At 39.7% G+C, this 18,690-nt stretch overlaps 1 protein-coding gene across 4 annotated transcripts; it reads left to right on the top strand.

The window, feature by feature from the left end:
- The first annotated feature begins 1,287 nt into the window (after window positions 1-1,287).
- LOC148018390 (uncharacterized) lies at window positions 1,288-17,849 on the top strand. 4 transcript variants are annotated; one of them, XR_015687634.1, is made up of 5 exons: window positions 1,290-2,249; window positions 2,436-2,642; window positions 2,742-2,912; window positions 16,441-16,704; window positions 16,935-17,849. XR_015687634.1 is itself a non-coding variant. In XM_087661222.1 (4 exons), exons 1-4 carry the CDS (start codon window positions 1,464-1,466, stop codon window positions 15,724-15,726), a joined length of 1,206 nt encoding a protein of 401 aa, XP_087517348.1. In that variant the 5' UTR covers window positions 1,288-1,463; the 3' UTR covers window positions 15,727-15,741. The 4 variants fall into 4 exon arrangements, 2 of the variants coding, with proteins under 2 accessions (XP_087517348.1, XP_087517347.1); XR_015687633.1 differs by having other exon boundaries at window positions 16,441-16,767; window positions 16,935-17,848; XM_087661222.1 differs by lacking the exons at window positions 16,441-16,704; window positions 16,935-17,849 and adding an exon at window positions 15,685-15,741 and having other exon boundaries at window positions 1,288-2,249.
- The last annotated feature ends 841 nt before the right edge of the window (window positions 17,850-18,690 follow it).

Raw genomic sequence — 18,690 nt, 5'->3', positions numbered from 1 at the left:
AAGGTATGCTTTATCACCCTCATACATCACATTAATACAACAAAGAATTAACTACTGGGACCTGAGGGTGTGCAAGACTATTCAACTAAATATGAGATTTAACATCAGAGGAATCAGCTGGCCTGACAATAAGCCTCTACTACCTGTCCCATATATTAAAACAAAAAAGAACTTATACATAAGGCTTAATAAGAGATGGAAAGTAAATTGGCACCCCATTCAATGGAAATACAGATTAGGAATGATTTGGAACAATGTAAATCAACCCAAAGTTTCTTGTATGCTGTGGCTCATATTGCACCATGCAATATGGACAAATGACCGAGCTTTCAAACTTGGAATAGGTAATGGGACTTGTCCACATTGCTATAAATGTGTGGAATCCATTCCCCATTTGTTCCTCAACTGGAAAGAAAATACTAATGTGCTGAATGTCTTGCAGGTATTGATGGCTCCTTATTACCCTATAGCAGTGACTTGGAAAGAATTACTTCTAGGAGAAATATATGGGATCCCCCCTATTGTTTGGAATTGGCTTAGAGGGACATTTCTCTGGGCTATATGGATGGCTAGAAACAAAAATATTTTTGAGGAAAACAATATAGACCTAATGCATATATTCTTACATGAGGTATGTTTGTAAGTTCCACAGATCAAGTCCAAGATGAAGAAGGAGCATGGAAAGTGGCTGGAGGCCAAAGCTGAACATAGAGCTGCTGTTCTGGAAGTCCAGGAACTTGCCCGCAAGAAGAGACTCGAAACGAGAAGGTTGTTCATAGCAAGGCAAGAGGAGTTGATGGAAGTATCCCCCACATCCTCTACAGAAGATGTTTTGGAAGATCTACATAAGAGAGCTCAACATTGTAGCTTGAAATGCAGCTTCATACAGATAGAATGAAGCAAAGTTTGTGGTGAAATTAAGGATGCTTCTATGTTTTGGACCCCAAATGGTTGCAAGCATATATTCCTCATCATTTCTGTAATGGCTATAGGCAACCTCTGTTCTTTTTGCCTAACATCCTAATGGTCATTTCTCACATTTGGTTAGACTTCTAGCTAAAAAAGTCATCGCTGTAACTATTTTACCTTAATACACTTCAACGTTTTCACAAAAAAAAAAGCAAGTTCATTTCGAACAACGTCGTGTGTGTGTGAAAGCCAATTATTAAGGACAATGTAGAACTGTCTTTATGAGTCCACGTGTCACATCATCTTCCACTCAGGGTGCACCCTCGTCAGGATGATGTATGTAGTCGTGCCATTTTAATTTTTAATGACTATGATGATGAGAATGAGGCGAATGTCAAATTGTCAATCCATTTGGCAAATCCATTGGAACAGAGAGCTATATGTTCTGCGGGTTTCCGGGAGCGATCGTTTCGCAACCCTAATTTTTATGCCCCTTTCTCGATTCGCCTTACTTGCAGGTTCTTTAGGAACATCATTGGCTACACGTGGATATCATGTCGGATTCAATGGAGAGACATGCCATGAAACATATGTCAGTAGGCTTGTCCGACTCTATGGAGGAGGACGACGGGCATGGCAGGCATCAGGTTGTGACAATCCTGCCGTTGCTGGCAGGGAATAATAATGACGGGGCCGAATATTTCCAGGTGTCAGGGACGGGGAGCAGTAACTGTGTGTCGTACACCGCGGCTCTGGCAGCCTCTCCAGCCACCATGTCAGCCGACGAGCTGGAGCTCCTGAACACCACTGCCATGCTGAACACCCTCGACCATGAGATGATGCTCTCCGACCTCGGCGCAGGCTCGTCTTCCGCCGCAGGAATCCGTTGCGATGATGAGTTCCCGCAGCATGTCCTTGAACATCCCGAGAGGTGGAGCTCCGCCTCGGAGCCCAATGCGATGACCTGGAAGGCCAGTGATTATCTCTCTGCAGAGCACAGCAGCTTCCTTCATCAAGAGAGGGTCTCTTCTCCGTGTGGGAGCATGGAAAACAACAGATTGAAGCCCAGGAACAGCCAGTTCAAGACTAGGAAGAGTGATATTGGCAAGCAGAAGGCTGGAGGCTCTAAGGGAAATTATGCAGGGAATTTCACAACCACACGTACCAAGAGTTTTGATTCATCTGATGACAGTGATGCTATGGAAGATGACGAGGGTAGTAAAACTAGTCTAAATGGAAAGACACCGTCCTCCAAAAATCTTGTATCCGAAAGAAGGAGAAGAAAGAAACTAAATGAGAGGTTGTATTCCCTTAGGGCACTTGTCCCAAAAATAAGCAAGGTATTTCGTATGGACTACTTGTCTGTATTATTATCCAGACTGAGTGCAGATTTTCATCCTTTAACTTGACAATCTTGCATAGCATGCTAGAATCCGCTTTCTTGATTCACCATAAAGTTTCCAGCGTGAAAACGAATTGGTATTAATGTTCTGTTTCTATTTTATTCCTTGTTTGGGTTAAGCTAGATGGACAAAGCGTCAATTGTGAGTGATGCAATCTCTTATGTTCAAGATCTCCAAAAGCAAGTTGATGATTTACAAGCTGACATTGTTACGCTGCAATCAAGAACTGAAGGTGGGTCAGTGGAGCTGCCTGATTCCACCAGCAATGGCATAGATTCTGTTGGATTTGTTGTACCGAGAAAACATGTTGCAGAACATCAAATCTTGGAGGTAATTCATACTTGCACCTCTTTTGGAAATCGAAATCATAATTGGGCTTGATCTGCAGAATCAGGCTGCATGGGAATAAACTTCGTTTTCTCTGTGTAGTTGGAGGTTACTGAAATGGAGGAACAAACTTACCATCTCCGGCTACATTGCAAAAAAGGACCTGGCGTTTTTGTACAGTTGTCACAAGCTTTGGAGTCATTGGACTTGGAGATTGTGAATGCAAATCTAACATCCGTTAGTGATCACATATTGAACACTATAGTTGTAAAGGTAACATTTCTGTTGTAAGCAAGTCTTCAGATGAAGCTAAGATAAGGAAGAATTCATCTTTTAGCATCACCCTTTAGAGCATATGCTTTTACAATGGTATGGTTGCATGGTAAATTGTCATTTTGAAAATTAGTCCTAGTTTTATTGAGTTAAGATCTTATTTAGTTCAGCCTAAGATCACTTTTTTTGCCTCAATGTTCTCTTTCTTTTTAAAGAAAAATCAATCGTTTTGAAAAATTACTCCTAGATAGAGCAAAAGCAGCCTTTGCTTTTGAGAGGAGAAAGAGAAAAAGTTGCCCTTGTTTTGGTAACTCTTCTAGGAAACAAAAGGGCAATGCTCCAGTGCACGACAGTGTGCTCTTGTTTTCTTATGGATGCCAGCATTTCCTGCTCTTACTCTACTCTTAATAGGTTCAGAAGGTGGTTGAAAGAGCAACAAATGATACATGCATAATATTACTAAACTATGCCAGTTATAGCATTCGGAACACGACTGTTTCTTCTTGTAGTGCATATTTATATATCAGCAGAATCTTTTAGGTTGTAAATACTTCGAGATTTTTACAAGTGCATGGATTACAGAGCATACGTTATCCTTAAACTTGCATTTTGGGTTTGGGTTTGAGCTATTCTTTGCTGTTGTCCTCTTTACAGACTTTTGCTAAATTTGTAGGAGCTTGAGATTTCCCTGCAGTCATGCTGCAGCTATTTTATTTTTGTTTTGCAGTTCCATTCTGAGTTGTTTGTGACTTTAAATAGCATTCATCCGTTAAAAAGTCAATTTATATGAAAAGTTTGGCTGGTTTTTGTATTTTTGTAGGCATTTATTGGATTGGACTCCAACTAGCTTTTTGATCGACCAGCATTTGTATATTTACTAGACCTACTTTGTGTATTTTTAGACTTGACTTCTATGTTGGGTTACACAAAAATCTGAAGACTCAATAGATTCAGATTCTAGTCTCACTGAAAACTGTTGGCTGTCTTGGCAAAGGAGTTTCAGCTATCATCTGCCTCAACCAAATGGCATCCTAAGTTGTTGAACAAGCAACTCCATACTCTGCTTCTAAAGAAAGAGGGATGCTAGTTTGTCACTTGCTGCTCCAAGCTATTGCATCTGATCCCAAAGTAAAACAGAAAGTCTACAGTGCATCTTGGGGTGTCTAAGGTTACCTTGTAAGTACCACAATACCTGGTAACGTGGCCTGCCAATGAGTGTGAGGGGCCTCTCATGAATAAGTTCAAGCTGACCTTGTGACATCTACCACTGCACTTTGCACATGCTGATACACCTCGGACTCTAGGTTCATGGGGCAAGAAATGGCTCTGCATGCAGTTACACCAAAAGCTGATAACAACTCAGCACACATTTATTATGAGATGAAGATTCCTTTGGAAATCGTAAAATCTCTAACCACTATACTTTGCATATGCTTGCTTAAATTGGACCTTAGGTTTATGGAATGTGAAATAGGCCTAATGCAGTCATACCCAGAACTGAAAACAACTTGGCCATATATCTCTATTTTGAGATGAAAATGCCTTTGGAGTATTGTAGTTGTATAACCTCTAGGCCAAGGAGGAAATGAAGTAGGTCAACATTTATCTTCTCAAAATTATTGCTTAATATCTCCCTCTTATGACTGTGCTCATTGTGGCTCCCTGTAATGAAGAATCATCCATGTAGAGAATAAAAAAAGATTGCTGAACCATGCGCCAATCTGAAGCTGAGGTTGGTGTTGTAATCCAACTTCTAGAGGCCATGTCGAACAAAGCAGCAGTCATCTGAGCTGCTAGCATATATGTCTTGACACTTTGTATCATCCAATGTGTGCATTTGGGTAAATTCCTTCGCAACAAGTGTAGTGTTTGTGATTGTTCAAGGCTCCATCAGCCATGTACTTAGTCCAAAAAACTTATATGATAGAGAGTGTGGAACAAACTCTTAAGTTTGATTTTACTCAATGGGATTGAGCTTCTCTTGCTTACGTAGTGCCACCTATCTTGTGTCAACTTCTTGTTTACAGAAGTCTTATCCTTCACAATCCTGTCCATAACATTCATTTGATCCATCATAATGAGATTGAGAAGAATGCATCTCTTAGGTTATGTGCTAAAGATGGAAATAATGTGGACTAGGTTAGCTAGCATAAACTAGGCTAGATATACAAGTCCATGTAAAATTTACACAGCATAGTGAACAGAATTTGAGCAAGGAGTAGAGAATATACAACAAATATGAGAAAAACAGAAATTGCTTTAATATCAAATGAATTGATACAAAGATGTCTCTCTCCATTTGTGTGCTTTCATTGTGAAGCTTAGATGAGGATCCAGATAGATGATAAGGAGAGAGCTTAAAGCTAGCTAGAAGAACTTTGATTGCGTGAAAGATACATTATGGCTTTGGAGGGGTCTTTTTTTTATAGCTTGCGAACGTAGTTTGGTCGGCTTGTCTGACCATATTAGGAACCTTTTCTAATCGGCCAAGGAATATTTCCATTATTGTCAGGCTGGGGGCGTTGCCTTTGGATTCTCATTGGGGGACACTTGCCCCCCTTCAAATCCCCGAGCCAAGGCTATGTCCATAGCCCTCGAACCCCAAATAGGGTTCCTTGATTACTCCCATACCTTGCAACTCAATGTATTGCACCTTGAGTTTCTATCAACATAACTACTCTATCTAACCCAAAGGCTAGACTCATAAAGGTTACCTTTTTGCCATTCAGTCACATAGACCTCATTTGACATACAAGTTAGGACGACCCAACCAATATTTGGGCTCATAGATGGCTTCCTCTCATAATGGAGGCCCTATAACTTAAGAGTACCATGGATCATTGGTGGTACCTTAGGAGGTGAACTACATCCATGGTTCAATCCACATAGAGATAATATCTCGAAATTGATTTGCTAGAATCATTGTTACTTACCTAGTTTGAGTCATAGTTTCTCATAAGAGAATTTTCAAAACTGTATGTGATAATGTAGTTAAGAGTTCCCTTCAAGTATCTGAGCACTTGCATTCCATTTTTTCAATAACTTTCTCCTAGTTTATTTAAGAATCAGATTAAAATACAAATAGCAAAATTGATATTTGGTTTGGTGTTACATAAATGGATAAGATTGCTGACCAACCTTTTGTACCTCCCAATGCTTGCCAGTATTGATGTATCCTCAATAATTGTATTATGTATAATTTGACTTTTAAACCTTATCATTGCTTGGAAGTTGGATTGTAAATTGTAATATGTATAAATATTGAACATGTTGAAACTTCTCTCATATCTTTGTCTTGTTTACCTTTATAGTTGAATGTTGATAAAATTGATTTAGAGAAGGTGTGTGATATCCTTGAGATGCCATAAGAGTGGGATATCTACTCCATGTTCTATGAGGAGCTATTGGTACCAGTCCATGAGACTCGTGTATAAAGGAGAGCTAGAGTAACTAGAGCAAGAGCCATACGTGGTCGTGCATCACAGGTAGAGTTAGAGTTAGAGGCCGAGGTTAAGGTCGGAGGACCTTGCATAAGAGAAGGGGAATGGAGCCGGTAAATCCCCTCTCTTGCCACCTGTTACGATAAGAGCCCTTGTAAAAGAATCCTCAATGCAAACGGCCTACTTGGTGAAGACAGCCCGGGTACCAAGTCTAGTAAGGCCATAAACTTAGAGGAGTGGAAAGCCCAAGTTTGAAACATAAAGGGCGTATGAAAGGAAGCTCGAAGCACGGTCGGGAAAGAAAGGCAAAGTGCCAACACTACAAATAGGCACCGATGTAATGCCTTCAACAGTGGTTGAATCCTCAGAAGGGCGTAGATCCTGTATCAAATCACCTCGTGGAGTCATATGACTAGAAGCTCCACTATCAACCAGCCAAGACCCTCTCAAAAGATGAGGCAACCATTGAAGAAGGCTCCTCCAACTTAACAATATGAAGAAACATTGATGCATAGGTAACTGCTAGAGTAGAGGTAAAAGGCTCGGACGCTTTAGCTCCATTCTTCGCTCCTAGACGAAGATGAGGGTATTTCTTCCAACATTTCTTCTCTGGATGTGTCCCCTTTCCATAGTATGGGCATTTAGGCTTCTCCGAGTGGGAGTCAAAGTTGGAAGAACTCTCTTATCGTTAAGCCTTTGACTTCCCTTTCTTCTTCTTCCCCCTTGAACTTGCAACAACAGCTTTGGTGGAGGTGGATCCACTGGCTATCTCTTTAGCGTGCTTGTCGTGCTCCAAAACAAGTGGGGCAAGCTTCTCATGGGTCCTCGATGTAAGAAGGTTGGTGTAGAAGACATCAAATCGGGGAGATGACAGCTGAGTCAAAAGAATCATGGCCATATTCTCTGAAGAGATCATCATGCCAAGGGATGCAAGCTCATCCCTCATATCCTCCACCCTGTTGATATGATCCTTTATGGAAAGAGAATCATCAACAAAGAGCATCCGTAATTTCTTCTCGAGAGTAATTTGGTGGGCAAATGTCTTCTGATGGTACAAAGAAGTAAGCTTTGTCTACACTTTCGTTGCTTTCCACAACCTACGCACATGCACTAGGATAGAATCCTGTAAACTCATAAAGAGGAAAGATTGAGCTCTAGAATTGAGCCGATCCCATAAGGCGGCACGATCCATTGACGATCCAACTGTGGAATCCTCCATTGGACGGGAAATAAGGTGGGTAACAAACTCCCAAAGATCGAAAGTATCAATGATACACCCCACCTTAGACGACCAAAGGGAGTAGTTTGAACCATCAAGCCAGTCTTCTTTGGGCAGAGAATGGAGTACGGGCACCTATATAGGGGGTACCATGAATGGCATGTGAAGGCCAGTAGAATGGATCTTTTGTGAAACATGGAGAGAATGGGGAGGAGAGGGATCTCGTACAAATGTGCTAGGTGACCTCTATTCTTCATGATCCGCACGATAGTCATCGCGATAATCTTGCTGCCGTTCAGAGGAGTTTTGAGAAGGCTCATCATTTGTATCATCAAAGCCACGAAATTGCTTGTAACACATCTTCAAAATCTTGCAAGACATCCACAAGAAATCTACGTTTTGGTTGTAGACAGCCTCGAAACAAGAGGAAATGGCTACAAGATCACAAGGAAGTCAATGTAGAGTTTTTGCTTGGTAGAGATAGGTTGTCACCTGCACAAGGATGGTGGAGTGCTTGTGTTTATTGAGGAGAGCGCTCACTTGACCAAGCAACACTGCATTTGCAGTAGAAGATAGTCACTTGTTGACTGAGGAAGTCGCTTCTAGTAGGAGAGGGAGTGGGCAGCAAAACAGGTACCTGGAACAAGAAAAGCTGACGTCTCCAAGTAGAAAACTGTGTTTTCAGCAAAATGCTGATGTGGCAAGGCTGCTTGGGAGTTTGGGGTGGTCTCCTCCACGATAAATCAGCTCTGTGTCTCTCTTAAGTGATGATACCATGTGAGTGCACAACGGAAGTAGGAACACAAACATAGAGACAAAGGAATAGAGAGAGACTACAAGAAAAGAAGGATTAAATCTGCACTAAACAATGAAAGAATGCTGAATATAGGAGGAGGACTGATCAATCCCTGCACGCAGCCCACAATGTCAGTGAGGGCACCAAACCAGGCTGATGACGACAACAATACCAAAGACGGAGGAAGATGATGAAGTCGGAGTGTGCACTTGCCAAGGAAGGAGGAATATGTGGGAGAATATGTCAGCCAAGTGGGAGGAGTGCCAAATAAATAGGCACAAACCATAAAAATTGGCTGACTACAATCTAGGGCCAAAATTATGGCCGACCAGCATTTAGTTCTGGTTCGACCAATAGGTAAAATGCTAGAAGTGCTCAAAAAAATTCTAGAAAAGATGGACAATGATTCGGCAGGTGAGGCAAATTGATGTATGCAGAAACTGGCAGCAAATGCACATTAAATCTCAATTGAAGGAGAAAATACACTGAAAGGCAATAAATTGATTGACAGACAGGTCAAAGCTCCTCAAGTTCTCATCTTGACGCAGATTGAGGCTCATAGGTAGGAGATGATAAGGCATGACAAACATGACTGCTAACAGTGCTCACACATCAGGCAAGCAATGGGATAGGTAGAGGAGGATGACATGGTCACAGGAGCATGAGAGGAAGGATCACTCTGAGCACATGAGAGAAGGATTTTGGTAGAGGTGAGACGTGTGTGCTTGTAGTGCACTTGTGATATAGTAGCATTTTCCTTCAACAAAACAAGCACTTTTTGGTGATGAAAATAGTCAAATGCATGCCATATATGTTGTTGGACTATGGATACATTATTGACTAAAGTTTTGGGCATTTAAAATGGCCTTGATGGTCATTTTAAATGTCTACAAGCGGCTTTCAATGATTTGTTTGACTTTGTAATTATTTCAAAAGTTTGGCTTACTTTGTAATTTATTTTGAAGAGTTTTGGGCTACTTAGAGCCACTCTTGGTTTTCAATCAATCAATCGTGGTGGGGATCATGGTGATCATCCTAGTGGCATTCAGCTAACACATCATCGTCTTCTTCAGTTCTTTCATGCTAAGTTGCGAGGAGCAGCAAGCGAGTTTACCTGCGTGCTAGAGCACGCATGAGATTTGAGGCAAGTTGGAGTGTTTGTGGCTTGATCAAGGTGAAGACTATTCAAGATGAAACGAGATGGCGCGAAGAGTTGTCTAGGATAGGACACTTGGTGGAATCAAAGTGCTGGACAAATCTTGGGCCTATGAAACTGATAATTTTACAAATCTCCATTATATTGCTACATAATTATTTGAGGATCTCTTCTACCTTTCTTGGGTTTTCTTTTCTTCTATTGAGTTTTGCATTAGAATTGTGAGTTGTATATGTTAATGCTCCGTTTGCAACTTGGAGATTTCTTGACAGTCACATTATCCTTAGTTTTTTTGGTGATCATTGTAGTGGCATCTAGCTAATGCATCATCTTCTTCTTCAGCTCTTGCTAAGTTGTGAGGAGCAGCAAGCGAGTTCACTTGAGAGCTAGAGTACGCACGAGGTTTGAGGCAAGTTGGAGTGTTTGTGGCTTGATTGAGGTGAAGACCATTCAAGATGAAACGAGATGGCATGAAGAGTTGTCTTGGATAGGACAGTTGATGGAATCAAAGTGTTGGATGAGCTTATGAAACCAATAATTGTACAGATCTCTATTATACTGCTACATAATTATTTGGGGATCTCTTCTGCCTTTCTTGGGTTCTCTTTTCTTCTATAGAGTTTTCTGTTAGGACTGTGAGTCTTATATGTTGATTCTCTGTTTGCAACTTGGAGATTTCTTGACAGCTGGTGACATCATCCTTAATATTCCTGGTGATCATTCAAGTGGCATTGAGCTAACACATCCTTATCTTCTTCAGTTTGTGCTAAGTTGCGAGGAGCAGCAAGCGAGTTTACCTGCGAGCTAGAGTATGCATGAGATTTGAGGCAAGTTGGAGTGTTTGTGGCTTGTGAAGACCATTCAAGATGAAATAAGATGATGTGAAGAGTTGTCTTGGATAGGACAGTTGGTGAAATCAAAGTGCTGGACAAATCTTGGGCTTATGAAACCAATAATTGTGCAGATCTCTGTTATACTGATACATAATTATTTGAGGATCTCTTTTACCTTTCTGGGGTTCTCTTTTCTTCTTTTTGAGTTTTGCATCAGGACCATGAGTCTTATATGTTGACACTTTGCAACTTCGAGAATTCTTGACAGGTGGCGACATCATCCTTAGTATTCCTGATCAGTTTGTAACCCTCCTGCTGCTCTATTTAGTGGATAGCAGATCTTCAGCATCATATACTTCTGCATTTTCTCCTCCAATGGGCTGCCCAACAGTCAACTTGATAGTAGCAATCATTTCGGAGAGATTTCAACATCTTCAATACTCACATCTCTAGAGGATTGGGTTTGGCTCTTCCCATTGCTTTCCTTCATCACCCGTTGTCTTCTTCAATATTGCTCTGCTTAGAGAGCTATGTTTGGTTTGCTTTACAAAGCATCCTCATTCATAGGTGGTGCCGCGTAATCAGCCAGGGAAGTACAATTAGATTTGGGCTCTAATGGATGCCATTGACTTGACTCTGCTGACCTTAGTTCCAGTCACTAAGACACACAACCTTGAGGCTCACTCCATTGTATCATTGTTCAACACGATTCATTATTACATTCATCTTTTGTGTTTCCAAGTTTTGTGTCACAAACACAAAGACAAAGAATGAACCCACAAACTAAGAGAGAAACAATGGTGAATCTTATACAATGATGATACAATGGAATCACAAGGTTTCATGTCTCATAGACTAGTATTGAGGTGAGTAGAGATGAGTTGATGATGTCAAACAAAGCTTGGAGAAGATTGCAATTATGAGAGTTGGTGCGGATGAAGATAATTGCAATTTGATGATCAAGGGAAGCTCTAAATGATGAATGCCAGCTCTAGAAGATAGAATGACAATGATAAAGATCTCCAATAGGCAGTTAATGATGGTTGAATGTGTTGGCTGCTATGGATGATCAAATTGCTACAAAATTCAACTAAGAAGAGTGTTCTAATGATGTCCATTGCTTATAGAACCATTTGCTACCAAAAACCGTAGTAGAAAGAGATCTATCAGCTGCTTGCAAACTAAAGGATGATGTTATTAGTATAGTCACTAGAAATGTTTCGTCTTGTTTCATGGTTCAATGTTTTGGGTTTTCGTTTTGCATTTTGTTTTGTTAACTACCTTGACGTTTCAAGGTTTCAAAAAATATTATTTATAATAATTAAAATTACTATATATGAGTAATATTAGTGGAATAAAAATAAATCCACATATAGTGTTATTAGAGGAAGAAAATAGATCCATAAAATGAAAATTTTTATTTCTGTCCGATTCTAGAGTCAAAAGTCAAAAGCCTAAAATTAAAACATCCATTTCAAGTATTGATTTAGAAATTGACACTCATGATTCACAAATCAAAATGTATATGCTGTAATACATACATAATATATAGTATCATGAGGATGTGAAATTTTATTGCTTTGCTTGGTATTTGATTAAAAGTTAATTAAATGTGCTAATGTTACTTGCACATGTGAGGTGCGATTATTTTATAGTGTGGGATCCAAGATCTCGAGATATCAGTTGGTGCCAAAGAAAAAGGTTATAATAAGTTATGCGTGACAGGTACTAGGTGGTACCTAGTGTTAGATTTTGGTCTAGATCAATTTATTGGCCACTAATGTTAATGGTGGTGATATTAAAGGCTATTACTAATGTTAATAGCGGTGAAATTAGGGACTAGGCATTAATTAATTAATTAATGATAGTCTAAGAGTCAAAAATTGCTTAGGGATACTTGGAAGATAAATTGGCCTAGCCAATTTAATTATTAGATGGTAGAATTAATTTTTTGAGTACTAGAATAATTATTAAATTAATTCTCAAAGTTGATATTTTAAAAATTAGTTTGATAAGTTGGATAATGCTAGAAAATGAGATTAGAAGGTTATCACTTAGCAAAACTTGTATATGCAAGTAGGAAAAACGTTTTTAGGGGCTAGTAGATGTCTATTCGAGCCATTGTGAGAGAGGAGAAGGTTGTTAGAGAGCAAGGAGCGGCCACTGATGTGATTTCTAGCCACCAAGGAGCAGTCCTATAGCATGTGATAGTAGTTTGGAGCTCTCCAAGAGCAAATGATAGTAGCCCAATATCCTTCTAGTTTAGATTGTAACAAATCTTTTGTATATCAATTGTTACCAAGATATATTGGCTCAATGATTTCAAATTAATTTGATGCTCATATACTTTGAAAGGCGATTTGTATTATTTAAGTGTTTCAAGATATGATTAAATGTTCATCTTTCTATTTAATGGTGGTCAATGGCGAGAACGCCCTATAATTATACTTAGATCGTCATTGACAAGATGCCCAAGAGAAAATTAAAAGTTTAGTCGGGCGGTTAGATTGACCAGAAAACTTAGATGACTAAGACTTTTATACTTAGATAGTCACATTAATTAGAAGTCCATATAATGAGTGGTTTCAAAAATTGAAACCAGATGCTTATGATCAAAGAAACAAACCATGAACTGGTGAACCTATATAATGAAGCTCTTTAGAAGTTAAATTTAACGACTCCTAAAATTTAAGAGGTTACTATTTTCGGAAGTTGCTCATTTTGTTCACGTCAAAGGCTTCGGAATTTTGCAAGGAACAAATTTTTCTTTAGCAGCTATCTTAAATTCTTAACCATTTAAGAGATTTTTAAAAAATAAGGTTTAAAAGCTTCTTTCTCTTGAAAAGTGACATGTGTCATTTTGAAGAGATAAGTATCCCTACACTTGTCATTTTTAACAAACACTTCTCATTTGTAGCCTTTACTTTTTACTTTTGAGCACCCAAACCTCATACCTATATATTGGAGGTCTCTCTTTTTATTTGAAGCTCATGTTGATATTTCAGCCACATGCTTTGTACTCTCTTATCTATCTCTCATCCAAGAAGCACTTTCTCTTTAGTTTGATCTAATCCAAGGACTAAAGAAAAAAATTAGCTTGCTGCTCGGAGTTTATGGAAATTAGGGTTTCAAAACGCTAATTTTCAAAAGCCCAATTTTTAGAATTGCAACAAATCAACCATTTTTGTATATGGTTCAGGCACTTAGTATCTGTAGTTTGTTTCAATAAATTTCTGTAAAGGAGAAGGGGCCAGTTCCCCTCTCAATGTTGCGTCTCCTCCTCCTCCTCCTCCTCTCTCTCTCTCTCTCTCTCTCTCTCTCTCTCTCTCTCCTAATTTTTGTGGTGATAATTGATCGAGTTAGTTAAGTTCAAAGTATTGTCATTCTTACGTTCTTCCTTGCGCTTACATAGATGACAACATATAAGAGGGGGACCGGGGAGCAGTCTTTTTGGTAATTCTAAGCTATAGGTGATAGCTTTTATGGCTGTTTGAGCAAGATAGCAGTAGCTTTTCAATGTTTTTCGCGATCAAACTTTGAAATTTCTCTCTCTTCAACATTCTTTCTCATCTCTTGACATCTCTCAAGTTATCTTGGCATTTTCCAGTAGGTTGAGCTATCAGAGGAAGAGATTTCAGTCAATCTTTGTTGTAAATTCTAATTCACAGCAAAAATCAGGGTTTGAGAGGAGTGTGTTAGCCTCTTTATGATCTCGTGTTATAGGAAGTCTCAAGAAAATGAGGTTTTCTTTGATATCATGTCAAGAAATGATTGTTGTGAAAGCAAACCAGAGAGATAGTAGGGTTTTGTGGAGAGAAACACAAAGTGTGTACGGCAAACATAGAGAGAGAAGAGAAACTTAGAAGGCATAGAAGAAGATGATGATGAAGCACTAAATCATGCTAAGTAAACAAAGCTGATACTATAGAGCCAAAGCTTTGAAGATAACTACATTGTCCTGTCTGAATCAGGTGTCAGCACCTGCAGAGAATCTACACAATGAAGGGAGTGAAATATAGTTCTTCAGATAGTGGGATGTCGAAGTAATTTGAAGATGAAGGATAGCTGTCGAGGGAGCGAAACATAGTCCTTTGATGTTGTTAGAATGGAAAAAGAAGATGAGTATTAATAGGATGGCTTGCGTGATGAGGAAATCCGGTCCTTAATGCAAAAACATAGGTGTTTGAGATAGCAGGTACATGCGGTGTGGCCCTTGATGAGAGCCTATCTTTGGTGGACACTCTTAGCACTTTTTTGAGGATGTGTCTAGGGACAACGAAGGATTAGCAGGGAACATTGTAATCCACCCCTCATATCATCCAAAAGAGTTTGTTTTTTGCATGCATAAGCGATGGCTTGAGGACCATAGAGATTGGAGTTCTTGTTGGGGTCTTTGGCCAATAGAGCAAGGGGTGGACGATAGGATCTACAATACGGCAAGTTGCCATATGTGGCAACTGGCAAGGTTGCTGGGAGGTGGTCAAATTATCTATATTGAGATTAGAAGGGGGTACCTACTGTAACTGGAAACCATTGTTGATGGTGGGATTGGAGACTGTTATAGTGGGTTTGAATATAAAAGAAACTCTTCGGAGTATGAAGCTTGAAAGCTTGGAGTCTGATGACTACTTGGGGTGGAATAGGAAAACATTATCCTCAATGGTAGTTGTGCACTTCTCCATTGTGCTAGGATTGGATTATGGAGCTTCTGTGGTTTCCAATATTCCCAAGTGGATGTGATGGTTTCCCATTCTCATCAGCAGTGTTATGAAAATCCTAAGTGGATTTATGGCTTTCACATTCCTAAGTGGATGTGATACTTTCTTGTGCTTGGGACACTAGGAACGTTGGAATGGCCCAGCCCCTGATGCACTCAAAAGATGATGGGAGATGGATGAACACTACAAGATGAATGCCAAAACAATTGATGGTGGCTTTGATGGACATGGGGAAGCTACAAGGCAGCAGAGTATGAGGATAACAATCAAGTCAGGGTAAGTACAACATCTTTTAAGGACTGCCTATACAATGGTGACAGTAATGAGCAGCAGCTAAAAACTCTGGTTGGCCAGCCAGTTCAGTCGTTCAACATGTTACATAACAATAGATTGTTTCAAGGATGACAATGTTCTCAATGGGGGAGTGTGACCCACTTGCTAGATCATCCCTCTACTTTTCTGGGTTTTTTCATATTTTCCAGATTTTCGTGGAAAATTTAGGCCGCACATCTAGTTGTCAGATGGTTGAATGCAGCAATCTAGTTCTTGCAAGTCTCGATTTAAAATTTGCTCCACTGGATGTTTGCTCATTTGCTGAAATTGCAACCAGGAAAAACTCAGCAGTTTCCTACTCTGTCAACTTAGCAGCTAAGCTACCTGCAGATCACGTACAATGGCTCAAGAAACAATCGGTATGTGTGCATAGAGTGTGAGGCTGAGATAGTATACTATTGTATTACTGTGCAAGGAGAGACTTAAATGGCCCATTGTATGACTTCCTTCACGAGGATGAATGGATGGATTGGTTGAAGGGTTTTTTCCAGAACAAATCCTCACGGCTCAGACCTTTGAAAGTTGGCCAATATCAATATCTTCCCCTTTTAGGTCATTTTAAGAATCAACAAAACAGTCACTAACACCTACTGAGGCACCTTTCTGCCAAGGTTCTGACCTCATTTGATACTACTCCCCATGCATGCTACTTGGAATAGATGCTCATGCCAGTTAGGTAACTGGGTTACAGTTTAGGGTGGTGGGTTCTGTGCAATTTAAGGACATTATGAGGCAAGTGAATGGATTGCTAGGAAAAGGCCTGGCTGTTACCTTTTGGAATGAATTATCTGCTGTTTGTACATGAGGCTTGCAGCAGTGTGTGCTATTACATATAACTGAGGCAGATGACTGAGGCAGATGTAAGTGTACATGCAAGTACTGTTTTGCTTTTCGTAGAGAATACAGATCTTTTGTAATCCCTTGTGTTACGCAAGGTGACATTTGTTCATGCAGTCTTTTGTTCACATACCAAAATATAGCTCGAATGTTCTGGCTGCATCATCTTGTTTACTCAAATTGGTATTTGTGGCAGGTAAAGAACCGAGAAGGATTCAAGACAGAGGAGCTAAGGAGGTTGACACTTGAGGCTGCTCCAAAGTTTGGCCTGTATCTATAGTTTGATTTGCTGAAGTATTGGATATCATTTCAATGAAAATGTAATAATTCATAGTGTATTGTTATAATGGCCCCCTCTCAAAAGACAAGATGTGAAACTCTAGTGATTGACACTGGGGAAAGTGAACGAATACATTGGCTCAGAACTAGGTCTCATTATGCAGAGTATTTTACAAGGCAGGTAAGGTGCTGTAAATTCCATATTGGGGGCAAGGATTGATGAGCTAAGATGTGGTGTTATCTGGTATTTTCTACTCTGATTATAATTCTGACCTTTGTTTTCAAGGGATACTTCCTTACCGAACAAAGGAATGAAAATTGATTTAATATAAAGATCTATGTTCATGGTAAGAATTGGTCATCTGCCAAGAGTTTTGCATGCATCTAACCTACTACTGAATTATGGCTCAGTCTATGCAGTTATCTTTAGTGAGCAGCCTGGATGCTCAAAGAGGCGATGGCATTGAAGGGCTACTTGTGCTAGCTACCTGAGGCTTTATGGACCAGACCGAGTCTTTGACCAGACCGTCCAGCATTACATGATATGCTAGCTGTTGCAAGTGTCAGTACATGAATTCGCAAAACTATGGAGGGCTGTTTATTGACATTATCGAACCATAAGTGATTAGATATCTTATGTATTGGCTAGCATATCGCTAAGGATATATAAGCACCACAACCTTTTACGTAGCCAATGATTCACATTAATACGGAAGGCAAGTCAATAACGATAGTATAGTGAGTTCTTCTTTGCATTGGTGATAATGCAATATGTGCTCTTGTAAGCAAGGTTCTGCTTGTTGAATCTCTTAGTGAGGCAGTGCACCCGTGAAGATTTTTTTGAACCGGTGCACTCTTGTAAGCAAGGTCCTGCTATTGAGTCTCTCGGTGAGCCACCGCAATCCTAAAGATTTTGTGGTGTTGAGACATGGGTGTCTTCGAAATAAACTGAGACAATAGATTCATTCAACCCTGCATATACAAACCCTGCTATTTGATGCGACTCAGGAGCCTTTTACTTGGGTAGTGTAATTATGTTCATCCAAAAAGTCACTTGGCTTTGATCTTCACTGTCAGTCGTATACCTCTTACAAGTCAAAGCTGGCAAATCTACAGCAAATTTCAACACTGTTAGAAAGCAAAAAAAGTTGGTAAAAGCACAGTGAAATCTGCAGGGAAATAAAGCAATGTAAAGAAGCAAGAGTAGAGATCATCTGCGCTTGTGGGTGTGTGTATCATTGTACAGTTAGATGATCAATTTTGGGTGATAATTAGCTTGATATTGTGGCAAATAATTACACTTGTATCAACACCATTGTGCTTGAGACTGTGGAATCAATTTCAAAGCTTGTGTAATGCATAGGCTCATCATTCTTGGCCTTCGTAATTCGAAATACTCAGTATAGACATTATGAAACCATGAGCCATTTGTCAACTTAGCAGTAAGTGGGCCAAGTATTTCTTAATTCTCTATAAAAGGTTGATAGAGGACCACAGTATAAAGCTCAAAGCAGTACCACAAAATAGCTCTAACTAATTTTCGCTCATCTCAAAATTCAGTTGCCATTGCACGTGGAGGCAATTTGGTTACCCATGATTGCTTTGGGCTAGAGAGTTATCCTTTGGCTGTGCCTTTCTCGAGAAACTAGCCTTGAGTGGAGATGAGAACTTTGTCGAGTAGTGTGTTGAACATGAGCTACTTGGAGTAAAAGTTGGCACAGTAATTTGTGTACATAATTCTTGGCCTTAATAGTTGCAATTACTTAGTATAGACACGTTGAAACAATGAGCAACTTGTCAACATAGCAATGAGGTGGGACAAGTGTTTCTTAGTTCTCTACAAAAGGTTGATGGAGGACTATGATATCAGCTCAAAGCAATACCACAAAATAGCTCCAAACAATTCACTTGTCTCAAAATTTAATTGCCATTGCACATGGAGTAATTGGTTACTCATGATTGCTTTCGGGGAGAGAGTTATCTTTTTTTGGTTGTGCCTTTGTTGGGATCTAGTATTGGGTGGAGATGGGAACTTTTCTTAGTGTAACCATTAGGCTACGTTGCATGTACAAGAGTTGCACCTTGCACACATTGGGCTTTTGGCTAGTGAGTTATTGGTTAGTCTCTTGTATTTAGTAATAAAGCTTGGCTTTTGAACCTTTTTGTG

The sequence above is a fragment of the Lygodium microphyllum genome, chromosome 21 (genome assembly GCF_053477565.2).
Source record: "Lygodium microphyllum isolate KBCC chromosome 21, Lygodium_microphyllum_v1.1.10, whole genome shotgun sequence".
NCBI classification, from domain to species: domain Eukaryota; kingdom Viridiplantae; phylum Streptophyta; class Polypodiopsida; order Schizaeales; family Lygodiaceae; genus Lygodium; species Lygodium microphyllum.
Note: the sequence above shows the minus strand (reverse complement) of the source record. Positions and strands in the feature narration are given on the sequence as shown.